A 27523-nucleotide genomic window follows, 5' to 3' on the forward strand; every position below is an offset into this window, starting at 1 on the left:
TTCGTGCCCCGGTCCGGGAGGATCCCACATGCCGCTGGGCGGCTGGGCCCGTGAGCCATGGCCACTGAGCCTGTGCGTCCGGAGCCTGTGCTCCGCAACAGGAGAGGCCACAACAGTGAGAGGCCCGCGTACCACACACACACAAAAAAAGGTAACGAAAACAAAACAAGTTACCTAATAAGGAAATGAAAGATTGACGATTTCTAACCAGCAACAAAAGAGGCCAGGAGAATATCTTCCATATGTTTAAAGAAAATTTTCTTAGAACAGTAAAGCCCATAAAAACTCTTGTGTAACAATAACAGCCAAGTAGAAATTTTCAGAAAAAAGTAAAACAAACTTTATCTTTACAAACTCACTAAAGAAACTTCTCAAGGCAACATTACAATGAAGATATAAGAATAATGATTCTAAAAAGGCAATCTGAGATGCTAGAAGAGATTTGTGGACAAAAAATGTTTAAGATGCTTTTAAATATAAGCAAAAAAATGACTGTGAAAAGTTAACCATAATGACTTATTTGTTAAAAATAAGCAGGTGGTAATAAAAGCCAGATGGAACTAAAATTCTAGACAAATTTGCATGTAAGTTGGGACGGGGTGATCAGAATTCAGTCACTGTAAGTTCTTTGAATTGTTTGGGAGTAGAGTAGTGATACTGATTAACTAGATTTTACTAATTCATGTATACCGAGTAAAATTTCTAGGACAAATTCCTAGTAAATAGAAATAAATACTATAGCATCGAAATCAATACAGAAGAAAGAAAGAAATGAAGTGCAAATAAAAACTCAATCAATCTGAAAGAAGGCAAAAATGAAGGAAAAAAAGAAAAGTTGAAGCAATAGAGGTAAAAAATGAAGTGGTAGAAATAAATTATATTAGTAAGCACAGCTGATGTAACTTTCTTCTTAAAAGACAGAGATGGACAGATTAGCTTAAAGCAATTTTAAACTATATGCTGTATATTAGTTTTCTGTTGCTACATAACAAATTATCACAAATTTAGCATCTCAACACAAAACCCATTCATTAGCTTACAGTTCTGTAGGTCAGAAGTCTGCATGAGCTCCACTGGGCTCTCTGTTTCAGATCTCAGAAGTCTGAAATCAAAGTTTTGACCATCCTGGGCTCTTACCTGGAGAGTCTGGGGAAGAATCCCCTTCCAAACTCATTCAGCTTGTTGGCAGAATTCACTGGATCAATTAGGCAAGGGTCATTTGAGATCATTCTTCGAATTCTGCCTGCCACATGCTGTTTTCAAGACTCATGCCCCAAATATAAAGAAAAAGAAAATTTGAAAGTAAAGGAATGGAAAATAGGTACTAGAGGAACACTATCCAAAATAAAATTGATGTAGTTACATTGATAGCAAGCAAAATAGATCTTTGGAAGAGAAAATAAAGCATTTTTAGGGTTAAAGAGAGTTAACCACTGGTTAAAATGAATTCACCAGGAAGGTGTAACAATTTTAAACTAATATTATATGCTCTTTGATATAGATACAGTTTTAATCATTTTAATTAAAACATCATATTAGCATGGAATGAAGGACACTCTAGGACCTAGCCCTACCTATCTCTTCAGTCTTGTCTTTAGCACTCACAAACTCAGAAAGATTTCCCCCAATCTCCTCCCACATACCAGACTATTTCTCACTGCCTGGAATTTCTTTTCAACTTGCTTCACCTGGTTAATTTTTTTCCATCTAAAAAATTAACTCAGCTACTATACCTGCCCTCTTCAGTGGGATGGACTAAATGTACATTTTCTGGGTATCTCCCTGTAAGTGTCTATTTTACAGCTCATGAGCGAATCTTGGAATTTTGTTTTGTTTTGTTTTTTGCGGTACGCGGGCCTCTCACTGTTGTGGCCTCTCCCGTTGCGGAGCACAGGCTCCAGACACACAGGCTCAGCGGCCATGGCTCATGGGCTCAGCGCTCCGCGGCATGTGGGACCTTCCTGGACCGGTTCACAAACCCGTGTCCCCTGCATCGGCAGGCGGACTCTCAACCACTGCGCCACCAGGGAAGCCCAAAACTTCTTGAATATGTAGATGTCTGTGATATATTAACAAAACGACAGAAAACATATTGATTAAAGCAACTTCCTAGGTATAATTTTTAAAATATGCTCTAAAACCAATATTTTACTTGTATTTGAAATGAAAATATTTAGCTTTACTTTTAGACACTGAATGCTGAAATAATAATCCCACTGCGAAGATACATATTTAGGATACTGCTTTTGAATTCTGAGCTTGCTATTATGTCACCCAAACATTTAGTCCATAGTGTTATAATTATATCAGACACCAATATAACATAGAAATAACGCTTAAATTTATATGGTATGTTACTTGGTGGTTGCCTTACTTGATAATCTCTCAAATTTTGAAAACAGAACAAAGGTGGTTATGTCAGATGGTTGATTTATCAGCCTTTTCTTGAACTTGCTATTTACTAGCAGTAGGAATGTCAAGCCAATTCTTTTCAACTCACTGGCCTATAGGTTTGGATTTGTCACCTTTCAGAGTTGACTGAAACATTTTAATAAATATCATGCAAGCAATATGGCAGGTTACATAGTGGTGCTGGGTCTGGGAGACTGAGCCAACTCCATTGGTTCTGTCATTAAAGCTAGCATGTTTTAGGCATTTCACTCAGAAACTGGAATGCTGAGATCTTTAAAATGAGATTTATTTTCCCTTTAAGGAGATGTTTGCCCTTTCTGTGTTCTAAGGCTGCTTGGTGAATAATGGTTCTTATAATCACATTTCTGAAAGCATCTTTTATATGTCTTTCTATTGGCCCTCCATTCATATGTACAGTCACAAAGCTACCATATTAAGGCCTATTTTATATAATTAATTTCTCTAGTAGCAATCTCTTATCTATGTTAACAAAATAAGGAAAGTATGGATGATGAAAACTGCTTATTCCTTCAAGCCACAAAACAAAAATAAATGCTTAACCATGTAATATTAAGCTACTATCATTTGATAATTTAGCCACTCATAGGGAATAACATGGCAGAAGATAGTCTAAATACTTTTCTGCTGGCTTCTTGTTCAGCAAAATCAGTAATAATTCTAGCTCTTTTCATTTATTCTATACTATAATTCAAAGTGCTAGACAGCAAATTGTACTGGGGCACATTGTATTTATTCTGCATCTGTTAAAACACTATTTGAAACTCTGCAGACCTTGCCTTTTAGATTGTGTATATTTCTGTATTCAGGTAAGTCAGGTATCTTCTTCTAAATGCTTCTATATACTGAAACATGCCCAATCATCTCCTTACTTAATAATAAAACAGTCCATGACTCTTTGTAAATCAGTAGGGATCCAGCAATAAGGTGCAATATATCACAAAAGCAGTATAGGCTATCAATGGAGATAATAAGCAGTTGCATTAATATTCATGCCTTATGAAATCCTGGTTGTGCTTCTAAAAAGCTGTACAATACATCCCAGGTTTAATGTTCACCAGTAGATGTTTGCCAGTGATTTTCAGATATTTCTTGTAGCAATTCATTCAAGGTATCCCTAGGTAATTTAGGAAAATTTCATCCATATTTTCCATTTATTTAATTGTATACTCAGCTAATGTACCTCAGTGAGTATGCATAATCCTTTCTGGTTGGCCATTGGCTCTTTCTTTGACTCAGCTGGAAGTGCTGTTCTGTAAGACTGACTGTATGTGTGTGTCCGTGTATGTGGTATGGTGTGTGTAGTGGGGGTCAGGTGGCAGTGATAGGAGAAAAACTACATGCGTTGTCCTGTACAGTACAGTATTTCCATAGTGTCAAAGAAGTGCATTTAGACTTTGTTTCCATATAGAGTGACCTAAGAGGGAGGATAAGAAAATAATGCTATGCTACAAGGAATGCAAAGATACCAATAAAACAGGACCACTATGTAAAGATGCACAGGCTGGGTACTGTCCAAGTCCAGAGGCCACCACACACTACCCCCGAGAGTTATACAATGTATCAACACCACAAAAAGGGCATATGAAAGTGTACTACTGTTCAGTCTTTAAAATAGGGGATTGCTATGTGTCCTTATTTAGTTCACCTATAAATAAATTCATAATAAAGCAAATATATTATGCACATGGATAATGTGAGTAGCACGCATCTTAGACTTCATATCCTTGTTTGAAATTGTATTTGATTTCTTTATTTTTCCAGACATTGATAAAGACCACTTCTACCTCTTTTGGAATCTTAACTGTATACCTCCTGTGTCTTCCTACCTTTCCAAGAGGTGAAGGGGTGAGGTTGGGAGGAAAAGGAATAGTCTACCATCCATGTACTACACTCCTACCACCACTACTGCTACTGCCGCTATTAGCACCACCTTCACCACTAATTACTGGAGAGGCTTTAAACAGAGAATTCTGAAAGAGTTCTTTGGACTAATACTATTTATCCTAGCCTTCCCCACTGGTCTGTTCTGCATTCCATGCTCCTCTTGATTCCCTTTGTTTACTCATTCATCCAGTTATCCTTTTATTCATTCATTCAATAAATGTTTACTGAGACCCTATAGTATACTAGATAGAATGCTAGAGGATGGGGACAGAGTGTGAACAAAATATACAAAATCTCTGCAATCATGGAGCTTATATTCTGATAATGAATAGGTTTGCAGGGTTAATTCAACCACTTTCAATCTTTTGCATTTTACAGAGTCTCCCTTTACATTCAGGATATTGTTGCTAGAGCTGGGAGCTTTTACTTCCTCCCTATTTTGTATGAAGGGTTTATACCACATCAGCTTTTTTTTTTTAATTTCAATTAACACTTTTATTTTGAGATAACTGAGTCATGTGCTATTGTAAGAAATACTACAGAGAAATCCCATACACGCATTATCCAGATTCCCCCACTGTTACTTCATAGTACAGTATCACAGCTAGGATATTGACATTGGCACAATCCACCAGTCTTATACAGATTTCTCAAGTTTTACTAGTACTTATTTGTATGTGTGTATGTGTGTGTGTGTTTAGTTTTATACCATTTTATCACATATGTATGTTTGCGTATCCATCACCACAGTTAGGATACAGAACAATTCCATCACCACAGGGATCCCTCATGCTGCCTTATACAACCATATTCACCCCCCGGCCTTTGCCACACCTTATTTCCTAACCCCTGGCAACCTCTAATCTGTTCTCCAGTTCAAAAGTTTTGTCTTTTCAAAATGTAATCTAAATAGATTTTAAAAGTACATGACCTTTTGGATTGACTTTTTTTACACTCACCATAATTCTCTGGCAATTCATACAAATTGTTGTATGTGTCAGTACTTTGCTCTTTTTCATTGCTAAGTACTATTCCATGACACAGATGTATAACCATGTATTTATCCACCAACTGAAGGATATCTAGATTGTTTCCAGTTTGGGGCTATTTTTAATAAAGATGACATGAACATTTGTGTACAGACGTTGGTGTTATCATACATTTATTTTTGTCTAGGAAAAATGCCCAAGGGTGCAACTGTTGGACTGTGTTGAAATTGATGTATAGTTTCATAACAAACTGCCAAACTGCTTTCCAGAGTTTCTGTAACATTTCACTTTCCTAGAATATATGGGAGATATTCTCCCACAATTTCTCCACACCTTCATCTTCATTTGGTGTTGTTACTGTTTTTCATTTTAGTCACTTAGGTAGGTTTTGTCTTTATATAATATTAGCCTTTGGTGCATGGAAGTAGAGTTTCAAGAATACATTGATGTTTCCTTGACAATCTCTTAGGAGTATCTCAGTTCATTTGAAGACTTTTGCACTGCCGTTTGGTGATGAGAATATGTTTGTATCAGAAGATGCCAAGATTCCACAACAAAAAAGTTAGGATCTCAAAGTAGACCTGAGAAAAAAATCACAAAGAACTCTCTATTTGTCATGATGATGTCAAGTTTGCTATTGTTGTGACCGTTCCGTAGAAGTAGAATGGACCCCATCTCAAATTTGTTCAAGTGTTGACAGTGATGATGCCACACTTGCACCAACAGAGTATGAAAAGGTTTATTCCTTCCATAATGAAGGTTTTCAGAGAGCATGCTGGCTCCCAAACAGGGCAAAAAATGGCTTGAAGGGGTCAGAAAAAGAGACTGACATGGGGTTTTTATGGTGGATTTGGGGTGGCTCTGGAGTGAGAATTCCTGCTCATGGTTTGGACTTCCTGCTGATGCCAAGGGAAGGAGTACTAGGGTTTTCTCATCAACTTACCCAGATGTGGGGCAAAAGGAGAAGAGTGGATGGTGAAGCGTAAAAGTAGTCAGCAGTCAAATATCAAAAAAAAAATGGAGTCAGACTTCTTACTATAATTTTGATGACATTGGGAAGAATTTGGGGACATATGGCTGCAGCATGAACAAGGACTTTCCATCAATCTGCTTAGAAGCATAGAAGTAAAATGAACAATTTAAAGAAATACTGGAGCCCTGCTCACCATCTTTTCTTCCTCTCCAGCTTAAGTGCTGACATTTCCTGGTTTGTGACCAATGACTTATTACTCACTGTCATGCTCATGTTATTCATAATGATAAGCAATCTCTCCTCTTGGCCTGGGTATGTGAAGATTCACTCATTTTGATATTGGCTTTGGCTATTGGTAAATCAGTGTGCCCTGAACCATAATTCTTTGGGCAGCTAAAGCCCTCAAAAATAAAGTTTGCTATTACAAATTAAAGGAACTTTGTAACTTCCCATCCTGTCCCTGAATGAACACTATAGGGAATTTCAAAACACCTGCCAAAATATGGGTTTGCTTGGTATTGAAAATTTGGCATTAATTGCCTATTCATGTTTCGTAAGTGCCAATTACTGGCTTATAATTCCATCTAAAGAATTTTGTACAATTAATGTGTACCTGTGATATGCCTCAATGAAATCTAAATAAAAGTGGCATCAATAAAGTCAGGAAAATAATATTGCAGCTGTGGGGCAGTACATTACTAATAATCTCAATTTACTTTCTTAACTGGACAAGGAACTAAAAACAAACAAACAAAACAAATCTTGGTCATAGTAACAATTATATAAGGACCTTTATCCAAGTGTTTAAAAAGTAATTGTAGAAATCCATGAAAATCATCCATTGCTGATGGCATATTTTGATCTAATTTTCATGAGTTGGAAGACACTATTAAATTGGGAAGGTATTAGCACTATTATCTTTAAGAGATGAAAATTATAAAAATGCTCTTACAGAATACTTATCATTCCATTAACTAAACACTTTTTCAAAATTCACTTATATAATAAATATAGGTAGCCAGATAACCTAATTAAATTTTTATATTACACATATGCTGAATATGAAACAAAGCTTTTCTTCAGAATATTCTCTCAGAAAATCTGAAATTACCCTATGTTCAAATACCTACATAATCTCATATTACGTTTCATTATTTTACTTTGAATAAAGTTGTATTTGGGGAAGGCATTAATCTAAAACAGCGTTAAATAAAAACTAGCTTTGAATGCTATTTAGGTCAACTGATGAATACCATTAAAACAAGGAGACAAGTATATCACAGATGTAGTAATTATTTTTGATGGTATGGCCTCAAAATTGCCCAGAATACCTGTCCTCATGAATAAGGCTTTTAATTATCATTTTAAGTAACAATACAGAATTTCCATTTTAAAATAGGAAGATTTGGGCAATGAACTAAAAGGGTGTGGAATATAAGTGTCAGAGATTCTAACTTTATCTGATTCTAACTAAATCACATCTCTAAATCAGAAGCATGATCTATGATGGAGGGTTGCCAAATGTAGTAACTGTCAACTATGTTTCATGACAATGCTAAGAGGACATATGGTGACTACAGATTTCAGGCCAAGTTGGCAAAGAACAGTTCTCCAAAGTAGGTGGCCCTCCCTGAAAGGCCTGGAATAATGGGGATGGGGTGTTCTGACTGGGAGTGGGCCCAGTCACCCCTCAACATGAGCCTCTTGCAGAATGCTAGTCCAGGGAAAACCTCACATCATTCAGAAGGCGATCCATTCCAAAGGAGCCAGTATGAGAATTTTGTCATTAAGAATAAAAGAGAGGAGGAAAATAACAAGAAAATCCAATAACAGGTGAAGAACCCTCCACCAGAAAAATGATACCACAAGCCAGAGGAAAATTTTGATAAAAATATCCCAGTGAATTAAAAAAATTAGTGAAATCATTGTCTTTATAAAATAAGGTTTCAAAGCAAAGATACAAGAATTTAGAGAGGATGGTGTGAGACAGTAGAAGGTGAAACAAGAGATGGTAGGCTCAGGAAAGGAATGCAGAAGAGAAAAATGTAGAGAAAAAAAGGTCAAATTGGAATCTCCACAAACATTAGTCAACACACCCAAAATCATAGTAAGGGATATGATATGACTGAGTGAGTGAAATTAAAAGTTAAAAAGAGGTGTAGACATAGAAAACAGAAAAAAACCCAGAATCTGCATAATTGTGTCTCTAAAAAATAGAACTGGGCTTCCCTGGTGGCACAGTGGTTGGGAGTCCGCCTGCCGATGCAGGGGACACGGGTTCGTGCCCCGGTCCGGGAAGATCCCACGTGCCGTGGAGCGGCTGGGCCCGTGAGCCATGGCCGCTGAGCCTGCGCGTCCGGAGCCTGTGCTCCGCAACGGGAGAGGCCACAACAGTGAGAGGCCCGCATACCGCAAAAATAAATAAATAAATAAATAAAAATAAAAAATAAAAAATAGAACTAAAAAAATGGATAAGTAAAGTAATGGTTAAGTATTCCCAAAAGACTTAATAGAATAAAGAAACATGTGAATCTTTAGACTTAAAGGGCAAATTGTGCCTAGAAAAGTGACAGACAACAATCAATAAACTTAGCAAAATTATTACACTAAAAAAAAAAAAAAGTGAGAGAGAGAATACTGTGGGCATCCAAGCAATTAAAAAATCAATTCACCTGTAAAGATGGAAAAAAATTTTTCTGGTTCCAGTTTTCTGATACTGCTCCTTGGCATCACTCAACAGTGTTAAGAAAGTAAAACAATGCCTTCAATTCTAAGGAAAACAATTGTGATTCAGTAACTTTATACTCAGCCTAATTATTGGTCAGGTGTAAAGAAAATAAACAATTTGGTTGTAGGCTGCATTGTTTTCACAAATCTTCCGGAAGAATGTGTTATAGAGAAAAGTTCAGGCATTGGAAGTAGTGGAAAAACTCCAGCAGTAGTACTGGAAAAGATTGTTGAGGCAATTTGAACTAAGGTCAAAAGAAATGCATGGCTTCTGATTATAGACCAGAATATAGAGGTATTCTCAAACCATAACAACATAGAAATGATATGTGGTGTAAAAAAGTATAATATTCTGAAGTTCACATCTTTTATAGATGAGGGGAAAAGGTATCATTTAAAGATGATAAATAAAATAGGGACTTAATATATTCAGAGAGTCAAAAAGTTAATAGGAAAAATAATATAATAAGTACAATAGGGTGATGGAGGTGGAGAAGGCAGAGGGAGAAGAAGCAGAAAAATAATTTTGTCAATGCTCATACTAGGGAATAAATAAAATCAAAAGAAATAATAAAATACATCTATTAAATGAAGTTTAATTATAAAGATAATAATCAGGAATAATAGAAACCTTTTATATTAAGTAAAATGCACATAAGAATGTAGGATAGAAGACAAAAAAAGGAGAAACTATTTAAATAGTTTTACAGGTAGTGATGTAAATATAATAATGTTCAAGATATATTGTTAAAGAGAGAAAAGTTGTAAAAGAGCATTGCAAAATTGTATGTGTATGTTTGTTCATTAATATCCTTAATGTATATGCTCGTGTATTAATGGCATAGCACTTATTTCTCTTAAATGATACTCCACTGCATAATAGCTATCTCAAGAGAGGCACTATGTAGCTACTGTTATTGTTATTATGTTATGACCTTGTATCCTAACAAATCAGTATTTTTTATTAATATCACATGCTTAACATAAAACTATATGTAGTACCTACATGTGAGTACCTACATGTACAGTCAGGCTAAGAAAATAAGACTGGAAAAATTGGAGAATGGTACAAGATGCAAATTAATTCTCAGTTATGTTACACAAATCTATGAAACCTTCTTAGATTATTGCAACCTTTGGTTGCTGACCTCCCTTCCCTTTGATTTTTCATAGCAATTTAATCTGTAAGGTATTTTAACATTGTACTGTATCTTTGTCATTTTCTAACGGTTCAATATATGATAGTTTTGTCTTTATGGAAGAGATGAGACTGATTGTCAATCCCTTTGACTCCAAATCCAGTTATTCAACACAGTCACAGGAAGCAGAATGATAGACATCAACAATAAACATCTATAATTATTATAACACCTGCTAACATGTATTGTGTGCCCATAGATGATGAATAAGAAACTGAGACACAGAGTGGTTGATTACTTTGCCCCAAATCAAAAAATAGTAAGAGACAAAACTTGGATTAGAAGCCAGGGAGGCTGGCCCCAGAACTGGTGCACATAACAGTACATTAGAAGTGTGACCCTGCTCACTAACTTCTCTTTCTCCATGGGCGAAAGGCAGGATATAATGACTTATTTTGTAAAGTTGTTACAACAATTATTAAGAAGAGTACATCTAAGAGCTTTGTAATCCATGAAGCTCTCTAGCAAATGCAAGATATTACTGATGCCATTGTATCTTCTTGCTGCTCTTGTTACCACCATGTCATATAGGCTCAACCCACAGAGGAGCAAAGTTTTCACTTAGATTTCTGTAGAGATCACTTGCTTTTACGATCATTTACTGACTTTTAAATCTCAACATGCATGTTCTTGCTCAGATTATACTATACTGAAGCCCCAAAATAAGCTTATATTCTACTGAGAAAGACTACCAACAAGGCATAATGTGATAAGGGGTATAATGGAGTTCTGAGTTTTGTGCAAAGACCTAGTAGAGAGGAAAGGAGAAGGGAAGGACTGTGAGACTCAAAGAGTTAGACAAATGTCTCCCAGCTTAGAAAGAAAGACCAGCAATTTCAAATTCTAATAATCTTCCCTGGAGTGAATCATCAACAAGTTTCACATTGTATTTATGCTACACAGCAATATTTTTGCACTGTGCTCAGTCCCCCCTTTCCTGCATCTATTCCCACAAAGACTGTCCTTGACCAACACCAGAAATGAATTTGATTTCTCTAATGCAGAAGGTAATTGGATTTTTCTTTATTGAATGCATCCCTTTAATGACTGTCTCTGCTCCTGCCAATTTAGCTGCAAGTGACCTGACACTGATCTGATGATATGACTTAAAAGAGATGGAGCTGGGAGTGAAAAAGACCAGCTGTCTGGCATCAGAAAAAAATGTTTTTTGCCTCATCTTGCTATTTTCCTGAGAAAATCCTTTGTCCTTGAATGTCATTTTTACAAAACATGATGCTGTGATAATCGGTCATATAGCAGCAGATTGCTTCCTTCTAGAAAATATGATAAGTATTTCCCAGAAATTCAAAGGATCATGAGAGATTACTACAAGCAACTCTATGCCAATAAAATGGACAACCTGGAAGAAATGGACAAATTCTTAGAAAAGCACAACATTCCAAGACTGAACCAGGAAGAAATCAAAAATATAAACAGACTAATCACAAGCACTGAAATTGAAACTGTGATTAAAAATCTTCCAACAAACAAAAGCCCAGGACCAGAAGGATTCTCAGGCAAATTCTATCAAACATTTAGAAGAGCTAACACCCATCCTTCTCAAACTCTTCCAAATTATAGCAGAGGGAGGAAGACTTCCAAACTCATTCTACGAGGCCACCATCACCCTGATACCAAAACCAGACAAAGATGCCACACACACACACAAAAAAACTACAGGCCAATATCACTGATGAACATAGATGCAAAAATCCTCAACAAGATACTAGCAAACAGAATCCAACAGCACATTAAAAGGATCATACACTGTGATCAAGTGGGATTTATCCCAGGAATGCAAGGATTCTTCCATATATGCAACACAATCAATGTGATACACCATATTAACAAATTGAAGGAGAAAAACCATATGATCATCTCAATAGATGGAGAAAAAACTTTTGACAAAATTTAACAACCAATTAAGATAAAAACCCTCCAGAAAGTAAGTATAGAGGGAACTTACCTCAACATAATAAATGACAAACCCACATCCAACATTATTCTCAATGGTGAAAAAATGAAACCATTTCCACTAAGATCAGGAACAAGACAAGGTTGCCCACTCTCACCACTCTTATTCAACATAGTTTTGGAAGTTTTAGCCACTGCAATCAGAGGAAAAAAAGAAATAAAAAGAATCCAAATTGGAAAAGAAGAAGTAAAGCTGTCACTGTTTGCAGACGACATGATACTATACGTAGAGAATCCTGAAGATGCTACCAGAAAACTACCAGAGCCAATCAGTGAATTTGGTAAAGTAGCAGGATACAAAATTAATGCACAGAAATCTCTTGCATTCCTATACACTAATGATGAAAAATCTGAAAGAGAAATTAAGGAAACACTCCCATTTACCATTGCAACAAAAAGAGTCAAATACCTAGGAATAAACCTTCCTAAGGAGACAAAAGACCTGTATGTAGAAAACTATAAGAAACTGATGAAAGAAATTAAAGATGATACAAACAGATGGAGAGATATACCATGTTCTTGGATTGGAAGAATCAACATTGTGAAAATGACTGTACTACCCAAAGCAATCTACAGACTCAATGCAATCCCTATCAAACTACCAATGGCATTTTTCACAAAACTAGAACAAAACATTTCACAGTTTGTATGGAAACACAAAAGACCCTGCATAGCCAAAGCATCTTGAGAAAGAAAAATGGAGCTGGAAGAATCAGGCTCCCACTGTTGGAGGGAATGGTGAAAACATCACAGTGGTTATGTGACTTTACCCAAGATGGACAGGATTTGTGCACCTGAGAAAAAGAGGTGGAACATTTTTGGAAGAATACTGGATAATTAGAATAATATGCCATAAAAAGGGTTCATGTCTTATATCTCACACATCACTGAAGGGAAAAAGGGAGAGAAAGGAAGGTAATATTTTGACTAATGACATAGGTAAAAATCTAGACACATCAGGAAATGTTTGAATTTTGGAGTTTCTGATTTAGACAAACTTAAAAAGAATATGACATTTTATTTATTATGTTTTTGTTTCTATGGAGAAGTTAATAATATCTTAAAGATGCCTCCTTGGATAAAGTAATCTTGATTTTTTTTAAAATATCACTATTTGATACGTTGAACAGCCTTAAATATGCTCATTCATTATGTGAAGTCAAATGAACCGTTAAAACATTTTTTATTAGTTTCTGCTTTATAACAAAGTGAATCAGTCATACATATACATCTGTTCCCACATCCCTTCCCTCATGCATCTCCCTCCCTCCCACCCTCCCCATCCCACCCCTCCAGGCGGTGAAAAAGCACCGTCGTTAAAACTTTTAACTGAAGTATATTCTTCTAATTTTATCTCTGCATATATTCTAATGTTAAAATACATACATATTTTATTCTTAGAAAAATGTGAATTATATACATATTTAAACCTGAATGGAAGATTTATGAAAGTGCTAAATAAGTTTCTTCCATTGCTTCAGGTCACTGATATGATGCTTCAGGACAAGCCCTATCCTGATTGGGGAAAATCTGCAAGAGCTTTCTGGAAGAAAGGAAACGTTAGGATTATTTTATTCTGGTAAGAGATTGTTTCATTTATTGACATGTGTCTTGCCTCATTCACAAGGACTTGAGGTAGATTTAGTTTTCTTTAGATATATAAAATTCTATCTAGAGAGGCACTTCTAGTGGACACTGTGCTCCTTTAAAATGATGAAAACCTTTATTCTATTTATCAATTAATATCTGCTTACACAGTGTTGCATATACACATTTACAAGAGATACATTTACTAATATAGTAAAGCAAATAAGATTTTACCAGAGGTAAGTAGGTTTTTGAGTCAGCAAAAATAAGCTATAAGTTTCATCAATGGAATCGGGTATAAAAATGTCCCCAGTAAGTACTGAATTTCCAGTGTATTTGACAGGATATAATTTTGCTTTGAAGAAATCATACAGTGAAGGAACCTCTTTACAGACCACATCTGGCTCATTGGCACTTCTTTTTGTACCAATAATTTCCTTTAGCTCTCCAGCCCAATCATTGCAATTAAAAAACAATCCATGTCTTATGGAACTTTGTTTTTTGTGGAGTCAACATTATATATGTATATTTGAAGAAGCTTAGACAGAAATGGTAGGAATATAGAGACAGCAAGAAGGGCACTTCCACCAGGCCGTGTGACAGTGATTCAACCCAATGTACGAAAAGTTATCTACATTAACACCCAGAAGCCTTGTAATTGATGATGACTTGTACTTCATAAATTGCGTTCTGTTCACCTGCCTTTCAAAATGAAAAAAAAAAAAAGTCTGTTTATTCTTGGATCTAACTCTGAGGGTTGATTTTTTTTCATGTACAAGCTACAAAAATCATGGTCACTAAGTACTTGGGGGAAAATATACACTCTAAGCTATCTTTGTGCTTTAGCACTATTACTAAATGTTGCTTCAGGTATATGACATTTTGAACTCAATTAACAGCAAGTAAACAAAAAGTAGATTTTTCAATAATGATGTACAAATGAATATGATTTTGTAGATGTTTATTCACAACTTGCTTCTGAGTCAAGTGTGGCCTATTTTATAGCACATTTAACCTTCATATTGTTTCCTGTTTGTAAGCTCCTCATGTAGCTTGACTAAATAATATGTAATATAATAATTTTAGCAAGTATTCTTTGAAGATATGTTTTGCTCCGGGCACTATGCTAAGAACTTACTCATTTAATCCTGATAACCCTGTAAGTAAGTGCTATTATTATAAGCATAGGTCTCTGACTTCAGGGCCCCAGTTATTAAGCATTACATTAGACTGTCTCTAGAAAAACAAAGGATACATCGGTGTGCAAATTCCAAATGATTATACTTAATCCTTGTTTAGATAATAGTGCTAAATAAGAACGTGAGATTCTGGGAAATCATTCTACCCTATAGAATTCTGTACAGGGGTTTTAATAATCATAATTTAAAAGGAGATAAACTCTAATATAAAAAGTCTTTATGGACTATCTCTCTTTTAAAATATCTACTTACTATGTTTGCAGATATTTTGTATTATTTAATGTATCTTCAAAAGAAGCCCATTGATTATTTTTCAATGTGGCCAGTTACCAAGGTCACACGTATATCATTTGCAAAAATGAGCCATGCATATCTGAATGCCTCTATTATTGTTGTCATTAGCTACTCTTAGTTGCAATTGTTGTTTCAGAGGAGAGGAATCCATACTAGATTTCTCCTTAATCATCTTAGTACATTTTCCTTGAACGTTATTACTCAAATCTATGTATTACCAATCTCTTTTTATACAAGTGTGTTTATTTTTGACATATGTGATAACACAGTCCCAATGGATAATCTAAAGCATATTTTGAATGTTGTAAAATAATTTAATTAGTCACTGACAAATAGATAATATTCTTAAATGGAGAGCAAAACTAAAATTCACACTTATTCTTGTAGTAATTGTTTCTGTAAAATTATTGATTATTAGGTAATATATTTGAGAGATGATTTTTATTGTTATATTTCGGAAGTAATATTTCAAATCATGGAGAGCATAAAACAACTGGAGGAAAATTTAAATGCCGCTTTGAACATATTTTTTCTTATTTTATCCATTACATACTGTTAGATTATCTTGACAACAGTATTCATGGTTTTAAAAAAGAAAAATCTGATGCAAAATGTTGAATATGGAAATTATGTGGGAAGCAAAAAATCTCCCGTTTTGTTCATACTTTTCAGATAAAAAGGATTTAGCAAGTGTAAAGGGCATTTGCTTTTTAGCTCTAGGAGATAAAAATACAGAAATCATTGGCAAGGTTTTAAATGAAGTAAATGATAGTATTTACATACTATGTGTCACCCACTCAAAAAGAGGTATTTTCTTTTGGTTTTACCCTAGTTAAGGAGAGACATATTCGTGTAATAAATCTGTGGTGAAGAAATTTTGCAAAGGAAGGCTTTTATACGTTGCAATGTGATTATGAGTTTAAACAGTACAACATGCAATTTTGTTGTGGTAAACTTACCTTTACCTAAGTGTAGCTGCTTTAACTCACAAATGCCTGTCAGAAACTATTTCATTTGCAACTGTGTGGCTAGGTTCTTTCTGATTCTTAGTGATAGATGTCTCTACATTGGAAAGAATGGTTCCTATTTCTTTCTGTAATTGTGCAAAGATGAGTCTGCTATAACACATGGGCATCTATGTCTGGGAGGAGACTAAATTGTGGTTGATTTGAAAATACTAAATGGGAAAGGGCAGACTATTTATAGAACTTCCCTTCCAAAGCCCCATTCTTTTGTTAATTAAAAAGAATAAAAATTTAAAATCAAAATCCTAGGTTAATGCCACATACTGTTCTATTTTCCAGAGGGGCTACCAGTACCCATTTTCACTCACCTGTGTCTGAAGTAAATGTATACATAAACATAGACATAAAAAAAATAAGTAGTATGATATTTATATTAGCTTCTATCTCCCCACTTTATTTACTCCCTAGAGACACAAATTATATGCTTTTGAGGGGAAGCATCTTGGGATATTTCCCAAAGGCTCAACTTTTTAAAAAATAAGGAAGACACTCTTCTGTGATTAGTCAGGGAATTGGTGGAGGAAAGAGTTTGTAGAGCTCGTGGTCATTAGGGCTTCCCGGATACTTCAATTCCTTGCCTTTGAGACACACGAGAGGTTTGCACCTTTCTGCCCCCTCTGATCACATGACTTGCTTAGACCAGTTAAAATGTTAGTGAAAGAGGCTTGTGTCACCTCTAGGTAGAAGCATTTAATTGCCAGTGAGAAGCACTGAAAGGGGCTCCTTTCTAGGTAGCCACTGTGGAAGTTTGTGTCTAGCTGGAGCACTTGTCATTCAGGTTCCCTGAATGACCTGGATAAGCCCAGCATCCTTTACAACACATGTAGTGTGAGCGAGGAATATACCTCTGCAAATGGTAAGCCATTGAAGGCTGGAAAGATAGTAATACAGGTATTATAGTGGCAAATCATTTGGTAAAAACTGTGGTCTGTGATTACTTAGATGCCTGGAAATTGGAAAACATAGTGCATTGCTGTGTGCATCTGTGTACAACTGTCCACTTCCATTCCATTCTGTTGCACAGAGAAAGTTATGTGGGTTTTTTTTTTGATGATTAGTATATTTATATTTATTTTTTTAAAGTGCTTTATCTAGTGCTTTCATGGTTTGGGTGGGCATCTTTTGATCATGATTAGCTTTATTCTTCAGTGAGAAACAAATGAGCTGATGCTGGTTTTCCTGCTTTGAGTATCATGGTTATTATTCAAGTCTAACAAGGTTGTTTAACTTTGACCATTCAAGAGCTAATCAAGAAACAATTACTGTCATTTTTTTTTAATGGGGAAACTTTTTTTATTTTTGTTTTTTTAACATCTTTATTGGAGTATAATTGCTTTACAATGGTGTGTTAGTTTCTGCTTTAGAACAAAGTGAACCAGCTATACATATACATATATCTCCATATCTCTTCCATCTTGCAACTCCCTCCCTCCCACCCTCCCTATCCCACCCTTCTAGTGGTCACAAAGCACCAAGCTGATCTCCCTGTGTTATGTGGCTGCTTCCCACTAGCTACCTATTTTACATTTGGTGGTGTATATATGTCCATGCCACTCTCTCACTTTGTCCCAGCTTACCCTTCCCCCTCCCCGTATCCGCAAGTCCATTCTCTAGTAGGTCTGAGTCTTTATTCCCTTCCTGCCCCTAGGTTCTTCATGACCATTTTTTTTTTTTAGATTCCATATATATATGTTAGCATACAGTATTTGTTTTTCTCTTACTGACTTACTTCACTCTGTATGACATACTCTAAGTCCATCCACCTCACTAAAAATAACTCAATTTCGTTTCTTTTTATGGCTGAGTAATATTCCATTGTATATATGTGCCACATCTTCTTTATCCATTCATCTGTCGATGGACACTTAGGTTGCTTCCATGTCCTGGCTATTGTAAATAGAGCTGCAATGAACATGGTGGTACATGACTCTTTTTGAATTATGGTTTTCTCAGGGTATATGCCCAGTAGTGGGATTGCTGGGTCATATGGTAGTTCTATTTTTAGTTTTTTTTTTTTTTTTTTTTTGCTGTACGCGGGCCTCCCACTGTTGTGGCCTCTCCCATTGCGGAGCACAGGCTCCGGATGCGCAGGCCCAGCAGCCACGGCCCACAGGCCCAGCCGCTCCGCACCATGTGGGATCTTCCTGGACCGGGGCACGAACCCATGTCCCCTGCATCGGCAGGCGGACTCTCAACCACTGCGCCACCAGGGAAGCCCTATTTTTAGTTTTTTAAGGAACCTCCATACTGTTCTCCATAGTGGCTATATCAATTTACATTCCCACCAACAGTGCAGGAGTGTTCCCTTTTCTCCACACCCTCTCCAGCCTTTATTGTTTCTAGATTTTTTGATGATGGCCATTCTGACTGGTGTGAGGTGATATCTCATTGTAGTTTTGATTTGCCTTTCTCTAGTGATTAGTGATGTTGAGCATTCCTTCATGTGTTAGTTGGCAACCTGTATATCTTCTGTGGAGAAATGTCTATTTAGATCTTCTGCCCATTTTTGGATTGGATTGTTTGTTTTTTTGATATTGAGCTGCATGAGCTGCTTGTAAATTTTGAAGATTTTTTTTTTGCTTTATAACAAATTTAATCAGTTATACATATACATATGTTCCCATATCCCCTCCCTTTTGCGTCTCCCTCCCACCCTCCCTATCCCAACCCTCCAGGCGGTCACAAAGCACCGAGCTGATCTCCCTGTGCTATGCGGCTGCTTCCACTAGCTATCTACCTTACGTTTGGTAGTGTATATATGTCCATGCTGCTCTTTCACTTTGTCACAGCTTACCCTTCCCCCTCCCCATATCCTCAAGTCCATTCTCTAGTAGGTCTGAGTCTTTATTCCTGTCTTACCCCTATGTTCTTCATGACATTTTTTTTCTTAAATTCCATATATATGTGTCAGCATACAGTATTTGTCTTTCTCTTTCTGACTTACTTCACTCTGTATGACAGACTCTACGTCCATCCACCTCATTACAAATAGATCAATTTCATTTCTTTTTATCGCTGAGTAATATTCCATTGTATATATGTGCCACATCTTCTTTATCCATTCATCCGATGATGGACACTTAGGTTGTTTCCATCTCCAGGCTATTGTAAATAGGGCTGCTATGAACATTTTGGTACATGACTCTTTTTGAATTATGGTTTTCTCAGGGTATATGCCCAGTAGTGGGATTGCTGGGTCATATGGTAGTTCTATTTGTAGTTTTTTAAGGAACCTCCATACCATTCTCCATAGTGGCTGTACCAATTCACATTCCCACCAGCAGTGCAAGAGTGTTCCCTTTTTTCCACACCCTCTCCAGCATTAATTGTTTCTAGATTTTTTGATGATGGCCATTCTGACTGGTGTGAGATGATATCTCATTGTAGTTTTGATTTGTATTTCTCTAATGAGTAAAGATGTTGAGCATCCTTTCATGTGTTTGTTGGCAGTCTGTATATCTTCTGTGGAGAAATGTCTATTTAGGTCTTCTGCCCATTTTTGGATTGGGTTGTTTGTTTTTTTGTTATTGAGCTGCATGAGCTGCTTATGAATTTTGGAGATTAATCCTTTGTCAGTTGCTGCATTGGCAAATATTTTCTCCCATTCTGAGGGTTGTCTTTTGGTCTTGTTTATGGTTTCCTTTGCTGTGCAAAAGCTTTGAAGTTTCATTAGGTCCCATGTGTTTATTTTTGTCTTTATTTCCATTTCTCTAGGAGGTGGGTCAAAAAGGATCTTGCTGTGATTTATGTCATAGAGTGTTCTGCCTATGTTTTCCTCTAAGAGTTTGATAGTGTCTGGCCTTACATTTAGGTCTTTAATCCATTTTGAGCTTATTTTTGTGTATGGTGTTAGGGAGTGATCTAATCTCATACTTTTACATGTTCCTGTCCAGTTTTCCCAGCACCACTTATTGAAGAGACTGTCCTTTCTCCACTGTACATTCCTGCCTCCTTTATCAAAGATAAGGTGACCATATGTGCGTGGGTTTATCTCTGGGCTTTCTATCCTGTTGCATTGATCTATCTTTCTGTTTTTGTGCCAGTACCATACTGTCTTGATTACTGTAGCTTTGTAGTATAGTCTGAAGTCAGGGAGCCTGATTCCTCCAGCTCCATTTTTCATTCTCAAGATTGCTTTGGCTATTCGGGGTCTTTGGTGTTTCCATACAAATTGTGGAATTTTTTGTTCTAGTTCTGTGAAAAATGCCAGTGGTAGTTTGATAGGGATTGTATTGAATCTGTAGATTGCTTTGGGTAGTAGAGTCATTTTTACAATGTTGATTCTTCCAATCCAAGAACATGGTACATCTCTCCATCTATTTGTATCATCTTTAATTTCTTTCATCAGTGTCTTATAATTTTCTGCATACAGGTCTTTTGTCTCCTTAGGTAGGTTTATTCCTAGATATTTTATTCTTTTTGTTGCAGTGGTAAATGGGAGTGTTTCCTTGATTTCACTTTCAGATTTTTCGTCATTAGTATATAGGAATGCCAGAGATTTCTGTGCATTCATTTTGTATCCTGCTACTTTACCAAATTCATTGATTAGCTCTAGTAGTTTTCTGGTAGCATCTTTAGCATTCTCTATGTATAGTATCATGTCATCTGCAAACAGTGACAGCTTTACTTCTTCTTTTCCGATTTGGATTCCTTTTATTTCCTTTTCTTCTCTGATTGCTGTGGCTAAAACTTCCAAAACTAGCTTGAATAAGAGTGGTGAGAGTGGGCAACCTTGTCTTGTTCCTGATCTTAGTGGAAATGGTTTCAGATTTTCACCATTGAGGACGATGCTGGCTGTGGGTTTGTCATATATGGCCTTTATTATGTTGAGGAAATTTCCCTCTATGCCTACTTTCTGCAGGGTTATTATCATAAATGGGTGTTGAATTTTGTCGAAAGCTTTCTCTGCATCTATTGAGAATATCATATGGTTTTTCTCCTTCAGTTGGTTAATATGGTGTATCACATTGATTGATTTGCGTATATTGAAGAATCCTTGCATTCCTGGAATAAACCCCACTTGATCATGGTCTATGATCCTTTTAATGTGCTGTTGGATTCTGTTTGCTAGTATTTTGTTGAGGATTTTTGCATCTATGTTCATCAGTGATATTGGCCTGTAGTTTTCTTTCTTTGTGACATCCTTGCCTGGTTTTGGTATCAAGGTGATGGTGGCCTCGTAGAATGAGTTTGGGAGTGTTACTTCCTCTGATATTGTTTGGAAGAGTTTGAGAAGGATGGGTGTTAGCTCTTCTCTAAATGTTTGATAGAATTCGCCTGTGAAGCCATCTGGTCCTGGGCTTTTGTTTGTTGGAAGATTTTTTATCACAGTTTCAATTTCAGTGCTTGTGATTGGTCTGTTCATATTTTCTATTTCTTCCTGATTCAGTCTTGGCAGCTTGTGCATTTCTAAGAATTTGTCCATTTCTTCCAGGTTGTCCATTTTATTGGCATAGAGTTGCTTATAGTAATCTCTCATGATCTTTTGTATTTCTGCAGTGTCAGTTGTTACTTCTCCTTTTTCATTTCTAATTCTATTGATTTGAGTCTTCTCCCTTTTTTACTTGATGAGTCTGGCTAATGGTTTATCAATTTTGTTTATCTTCTCAAAGAACAAGCTTTTAGTTTTATTGATCTTTGCTATTGTTTCCTTCATTTCTTTTTCATTTATTTCTGATCTGATTTTTATGATTTCTTTCCTTCTGCTAACTTTGGGATGTTTTTGTTCTTCTTTCTCTAATTGCTTTAGGTGCAAGGTTAGGTTGTTTATTCTAGATGTTTCCTGTTTCTTAAGGTGGGATTGTATTGCTATAAACTTCCCTCTTAGAACTGCTTTTGCTGCATCCCATAGGTTTTGAGTCGTCGTGTCTCCATTGTCATTTGTTTCTAGGTATTTTTTAATTTCCTCTTTGATTTCTTCAGTGATCACTTCGTTATTAAGTAGTGTGTTGTTTAGCCTCCATGTGTTTGTATTTTTTACAGCTCTTTTCCTGTAATTGATATCTAGTCTCATAGCATTGTGGTCAGAAAAGATACTTGATATGATTTCAATTTTCTTAAATTTACCAAGGCTTGATTTGTGACCCAAGATATGATCTATCCTGGAGAATGTTCCATGAGCACTTGAGAAAAATGTGTATTCTGTTGTTTTTGGATGGAATGTCCTATAAATATCAATTAAGTCCATCTTGTTTAATGTATCATTTAAAGCTTGTGTTTCCTTATTTATTTTCATTTTGGATGATCTGTCCATTGCTGAAAGTGGGATGTTAAAGTCCCCTACTATGAGTGTGTTACTGTCGATTTCCCCTGTTATGGCTGTTAGTATTTGCCTTATGTATTGAGGTGCTCCTATGTTGGGTGCATAAATATTTACAATTGTTATATCTTCTTGGATCGATCCCTTTATCGTTATGTAGTGTCCTTCTTTGTCTCTTCTAATAGTCTTTATTTTAAAGTCTATTTTGTCTGATATAAGAATTGCTACTCCAGCTTTCTTTTGGTTTCCATTTGCATGGAATATCTTTTTCCATCCCCTTACTTTCAGTCTGTATGTGTCTCTAAGTCTGAAGTGGGTCTCTTGTAGACAGCATATATATGGGTCTTGTTTTTGTATCCATTTAGCCAATCTGTGTCTTTTTGTGGGAGCATTTAGTCCATTTACATTTAAGGTAATTATCGATATGTATGTTCCTATTCCCATTTTCTTAATTGTTTTGGGTTCGTTATTGTAGGTCTTTTCCTTCTGTTGTGTTTCTTGCCTAGAGAAGTTCCTTTAGCATTTGTTGTAAAGCTGGTTTGGTGGTGCTGAACTCTCTCAGCTTTTGCTTGTCTGTAAACGTTTTAATTTCTCCATCAAATCTGAATGAGATCCTTGCTGGGTAGAGTAATCTTGGTTGCAGGTTTCTCTCCTTCATCACTTTAATTATGTCCTGCCACTCCCTTCTGGCTTGTAGAGTTTCTGCTGAGAGATCAGCTGTTATCCTGATGGGATTCCTTTGTGTGTTATTTGTTGTTTTTCCCTTGCTGCTTTTAATATGATTTCTTTGTGTTTAATTTTTGACAGTTTGATTAATATGTGTCTTGGCGTATTTCTCCTTGGATTTATTCTGTATGGGACTCTCTGTGCCTCCTGGACTTGATTAACTATTTCCTTTCCCATATTAGGGAAGTTTTCAACGAGAATCTCTTCAAATATTTTCTCAGTCCCTTTCTTTTTCTCTTCTTCTTCTGGAACCCCTATAATTCGAATATTGGTGCGTTTAATGTTGTCCCAGAGGTCTCTGAGACTGTCCTGTGTTCTTTTCATTCTTTTTTCTTTATTTTGCTCTGCAGCAGTTATTTCCACTATTTTATCTTCCACCTCACTTATCCGTTCTTCTGCCTCATTTATTCTGCTATTGATCCCATCTAGAGTATTTTTCATTTCATTTATTGTGTTTTTAATCGATGTTTGATTCATTTTTAGTTGTTCTAGGTCCTTGTTAACTGTTTCTTGCATTTTGTCTATTCTATTTCCAAGATTTTGGATCTTGGAAATACAATCTTGGATCATCTCTACTATCATTATTCTGAATTCTTTTTCAGGTAGACTGCCTATTACCTCTTCATTTGTTAGGTCTGGTGGGTTTTTATCTTGCTCCTTCTCCTGCTGTGTGTTTCTCTGTCTTCTCATTTTGCTTATGTTACTGTGTTTGGGGTCTCCTTTTTGCAGGCTGCAGGTTCGTAGTTCCCGTTGTTTTTGGTGTCTGTCCCCAGTGGCTAAGGTTGGTTTAGTGGGTTGTGTAGGCTTCCTGGTGGAGGGGACTAGTGCCTGTGTTCTGGTGGATGAGGCCGGATCTTGTCTTTCTGGTCGGCAGGTTCACGTCTGGTGGTGTGTTTTGGGGTGTCTGCAGACTTTTTATGATTTTAGGCAGCCTCTCTGCTAATGGGTGGTGTTGTGTTCGTCTTGCTCGTTGTTTGGCATAGGGTGTCCAGCACTGTAGCTTGCTGGTCGTTGAGTGAAGCTGGGTGCTTGTGTTGAGATGGAGATCTCTGGAAGATTTTTGCCATTTGTTATTATGTGGAGCTGGGAGGTCTCTTGTGGACCAGTGTCCTGAAGTTGGCTCTCCCACCTCAGAGGCACAGCACTGACTCCTGGCTCCTCAATTTGGGATGATTTGTTGTCTATTCATGTATTCCACAGATGCAGGGTACATCAAGTTGATTGTGGAGCTTTAATCCACTGCTTCTGAGGCTGCTGGGAGATGTTTCCCTTTCTCTTCTTTGTTCTCACAGCTCCCGTGTCTCAGCTTTCATTTGGCCCCGCCTCTGCATGTAGGTCGCCGGAGGGCATCTGTTCGTCGCTCAGACAGGACAGGGTTAAAGGAGCAGCCGCTTCGGGGACTTTAGCTCACTCAGGCCACGGGGGAGGGAGGGGCACAGAGTGCCGGGCGAGCCTGCAGCGGCAGAGGCTGGCGTGATGTTGCACCAGCCCGAGGCGCGCCGTGCGTTCTCCCAGTGAAGCCATCCCTGGATCCCGGGACCCCAACAGTGGCGGGCTGCGCAGGCTCCCGGAAGGGCGGCGTGGACAGTGACCTGCCCTCGCACACAGGCTTCTTGGTGGTGGCAGCAGCAGCCCCAGCGTCCCACGCCCGTCTCTGGGCTCCGTGCTTTCAGCCGCGACTCGTGCCCGTCTGTGGAGCTCCTTTAAGCAGCGCTCTTAATCCCCTCTCCTCGCGCACCAGGAAACCAAGAGGGAAGAGAAAGTCTCTTGCCTCTTTGGCAGCTCCAGAGTTTTCCCGGACTCCTTCCCGGCTAGCTGTGGCACATTAGCCCCCTTCAGGCTGAGTTCTCGCCACCAGCCCCAGTCCTCTCCCTGTGCTCTGACCGAAGCCCGAGCCTCAGCTTCCAGCGCCGCCCGCCCCGGCGGGCGAGCAGACAAGCCTCTCGGGCTGGTGAGTGCCGCTCAGCACCGATCCTCTGTGCGGGAATCTCTCCACTTTGCCCTACCCAGGTACGTGGGGAGTTTCTTGCCTTTTGGCATGTCTGGGGTCTTCTGCCAGCGTTCAGTAGGTGTTCTGTAGGAGTTGTTCCACGTGTAGCTGTATTTCTGGTGTATCTGTGGGGAGGAAGGTGATCTCCGTGTCTTACTCTTCCGCCATCTTCCCTGGAAGTCTCTATTTTGAAGATTAATCCTTTGTCAGTTGCTTCCTTTGCAAATATTTTCTCCCATTCTGAGGGTTGTCTTTTCATCTTGTTTATGGTTTCCTTTGCTGTGCAAAAGCTTTTAAGTTTCATTAGGTCCCATTTGTTTATTTTTCTTTTTATTTCCATTTCTCTAGGAGGTGGGTCAAAAAGGATCTTGCTGTGATTTATGTCATAGAGTGTTCTGCCTATGTTTTCCTCTAAGAGTTTGATAGTGTCTGGCCTTACATTTAGGTATTTAATCCATTTTGAGCTTATTTTTGTGTATGGTGTTAGAGAGTGTTCTAATTTTATTCTTTTCCATGTAGCTGTCCAGTTTTCCCAGCACCACTTATTGAAGAGGCTATCTTTTCTCCATTGTATATTCTTGCCTCCTTTATCAAAAATAAGGTGACCCTATGTGCATGGGTTTATCTCTGGGCTTTCTATCCTGTTCCTTTGATCTATATTTCTGTTTTTGTGCCAGGACCATTCTGTCTTGATTACTGTAGCTTTGTAGTATAGTCTGAACTCAGGGGGACTGATTCCTCCAGCTCCATTTTTCTTTCTCAAGATTGCTTTGGCTATTTGGGATCTTTTGTGTTTCCATACAAATTGTGAAATTTTTTGTTCTAGTTCTGTGAAAAATGCCATTGGTAGTTTGATAGGGATTGCATTGAATCTGTAGATTGCTTTGTGTAGTATAGTCATTTTCACAATGTTGATTTTTCCAATCCAAGAACGTGATATATCTCTCCATCTGTTTGTATCATCTTTAATTTCTTTCATCAGTGTCTTATAGTTTTCTGCATATAGTCTTTTGTCTCCTTAGGTAGGTTTATTCCTACCTATTCGATTCTTTTTGTTGCAATGGTAAATGGGAGTGTTTCCTTAATTTCACTTTAAGAAACACTTATTGTCTTAACATACATGTGTGGAAGAGTGACATGATAATAATAATAAAAAATGGAATAAAGTAATAAAAAGGACCTGAGAATCAGGGGAAATGTCAGTTAGAAGGGTTTTAGTAATAGCTCTACTAATATCCAACTGTGTGACCTGTATGACTACTTTGAGTTTCCATTTTCTTTTCTGTAAAAGGGATGTTTTGTTATTTTTTGTGGTCCTTTTCAGCTCTACAGTGCTATTTTCTACTGTAAGATTAAGGTGTGGGAGAGTGAGTAATTCTGTCTGCTTTGCTCCAGAGGCCAGAATATGGACTGCTATAGTCTGAATATTTGTTTCCCTCCAAAATTCCTGTGTTGAAATCCTAATGCCCTATGTGATGGTATTTAGCCAGTGGGGCCTTTGGAAGGTGCTTAGGTCATGATGGTGGAGCCCTCAGAAATGGGATAAGTGAGTTTACAAAAAAGGCCTCACAGAGACCCCTAGCCCTTTCCACCATGTGAGGACACAGCGAGAAGGTGCCAGCTATGAATTAGGAAGGAGGCGCTTACCAAACATAACCATGCTGGTGCCTTTATCTTGGACTTCCAGCCTCCAGAATTGTGAGAAATAAATTTCTGTTGTATATAAGCCACCCAGTGTGTGATACTTTGTCATAAAAGCCCAAATGGACTAAGATATGAGTCAATGAGTGTTAAGTCACATGGAAGCAGCTTTGGATACGTGTATGAAAGAATTCCCTAATAATGCGAGCATCTGAGTGCTGAATGAACCTGCCTGATGAACTGCTGAATTCCCCATCAGTGGAAGTATTCCTGCCAAAGCTACATAGTCTTTCAGGGATGCTATACAGGATTTTCACAATGAATGAGAAAAAAGTAAATCACTTTAAATTTTCATCAAACTTGGAGGTTCTGTGACTCTACATTTTTAACTAGAAAAGTACTGCATATTGATTTTTAATAGAGAGGATGCTAATTATATTTTAATATGCTCTGTATAATTCCTTCATGATTATGAACAGAATTTTTACATTAGACAATGATTCATGAAAGTTTCCAGGGGCAACTAGATTATGCACAGCTTTTTGCCTCACTTCCCAAATAATAAATTAGCCCATATCTTCTCTCTGGATGGATTTTGTCTTTTTGCCTTCAGCCTTCCTTCT

General features: G+C 37.3%; 1 protein-coding gene across 1 annotated transcript in view; it reads left to right on the plus strand.

Moving 5' to 3' along the window:
- The window catches only part of TMEM117 (transmembrane protein 117), a gene marked incomplete at its 5' end in the record, with an annotated part of 533004 nt that overhangs the window by 318208 nt on the left and 187273 nt on the right, over positions 1–27523 (plus strand). Inside the window, one exon of the mRNA XM_082634707.1 lies at positions 13661–13758. Coding sequence (XP_082490833.1) covers positions 13661–13758 — 98 coding nt within the window. The remainder of the gene's footprint in view (positions 1–13660; positions 13759–27523) is intronic.

The sequence above is a fragment of the Mesoplodon mirus genome (assembly GCF_964341445.2).
Source record: "Mesoplodon mirus genome assembly, chromosome: 11".
In the NCBI taxonomy this organism is placed as follows: Eukaryota; Metazoa; Chordata; class Mammalia; order Artiodactyla; family Ziphiidae; genus Mesoplodon; species Mesoplodon mirus.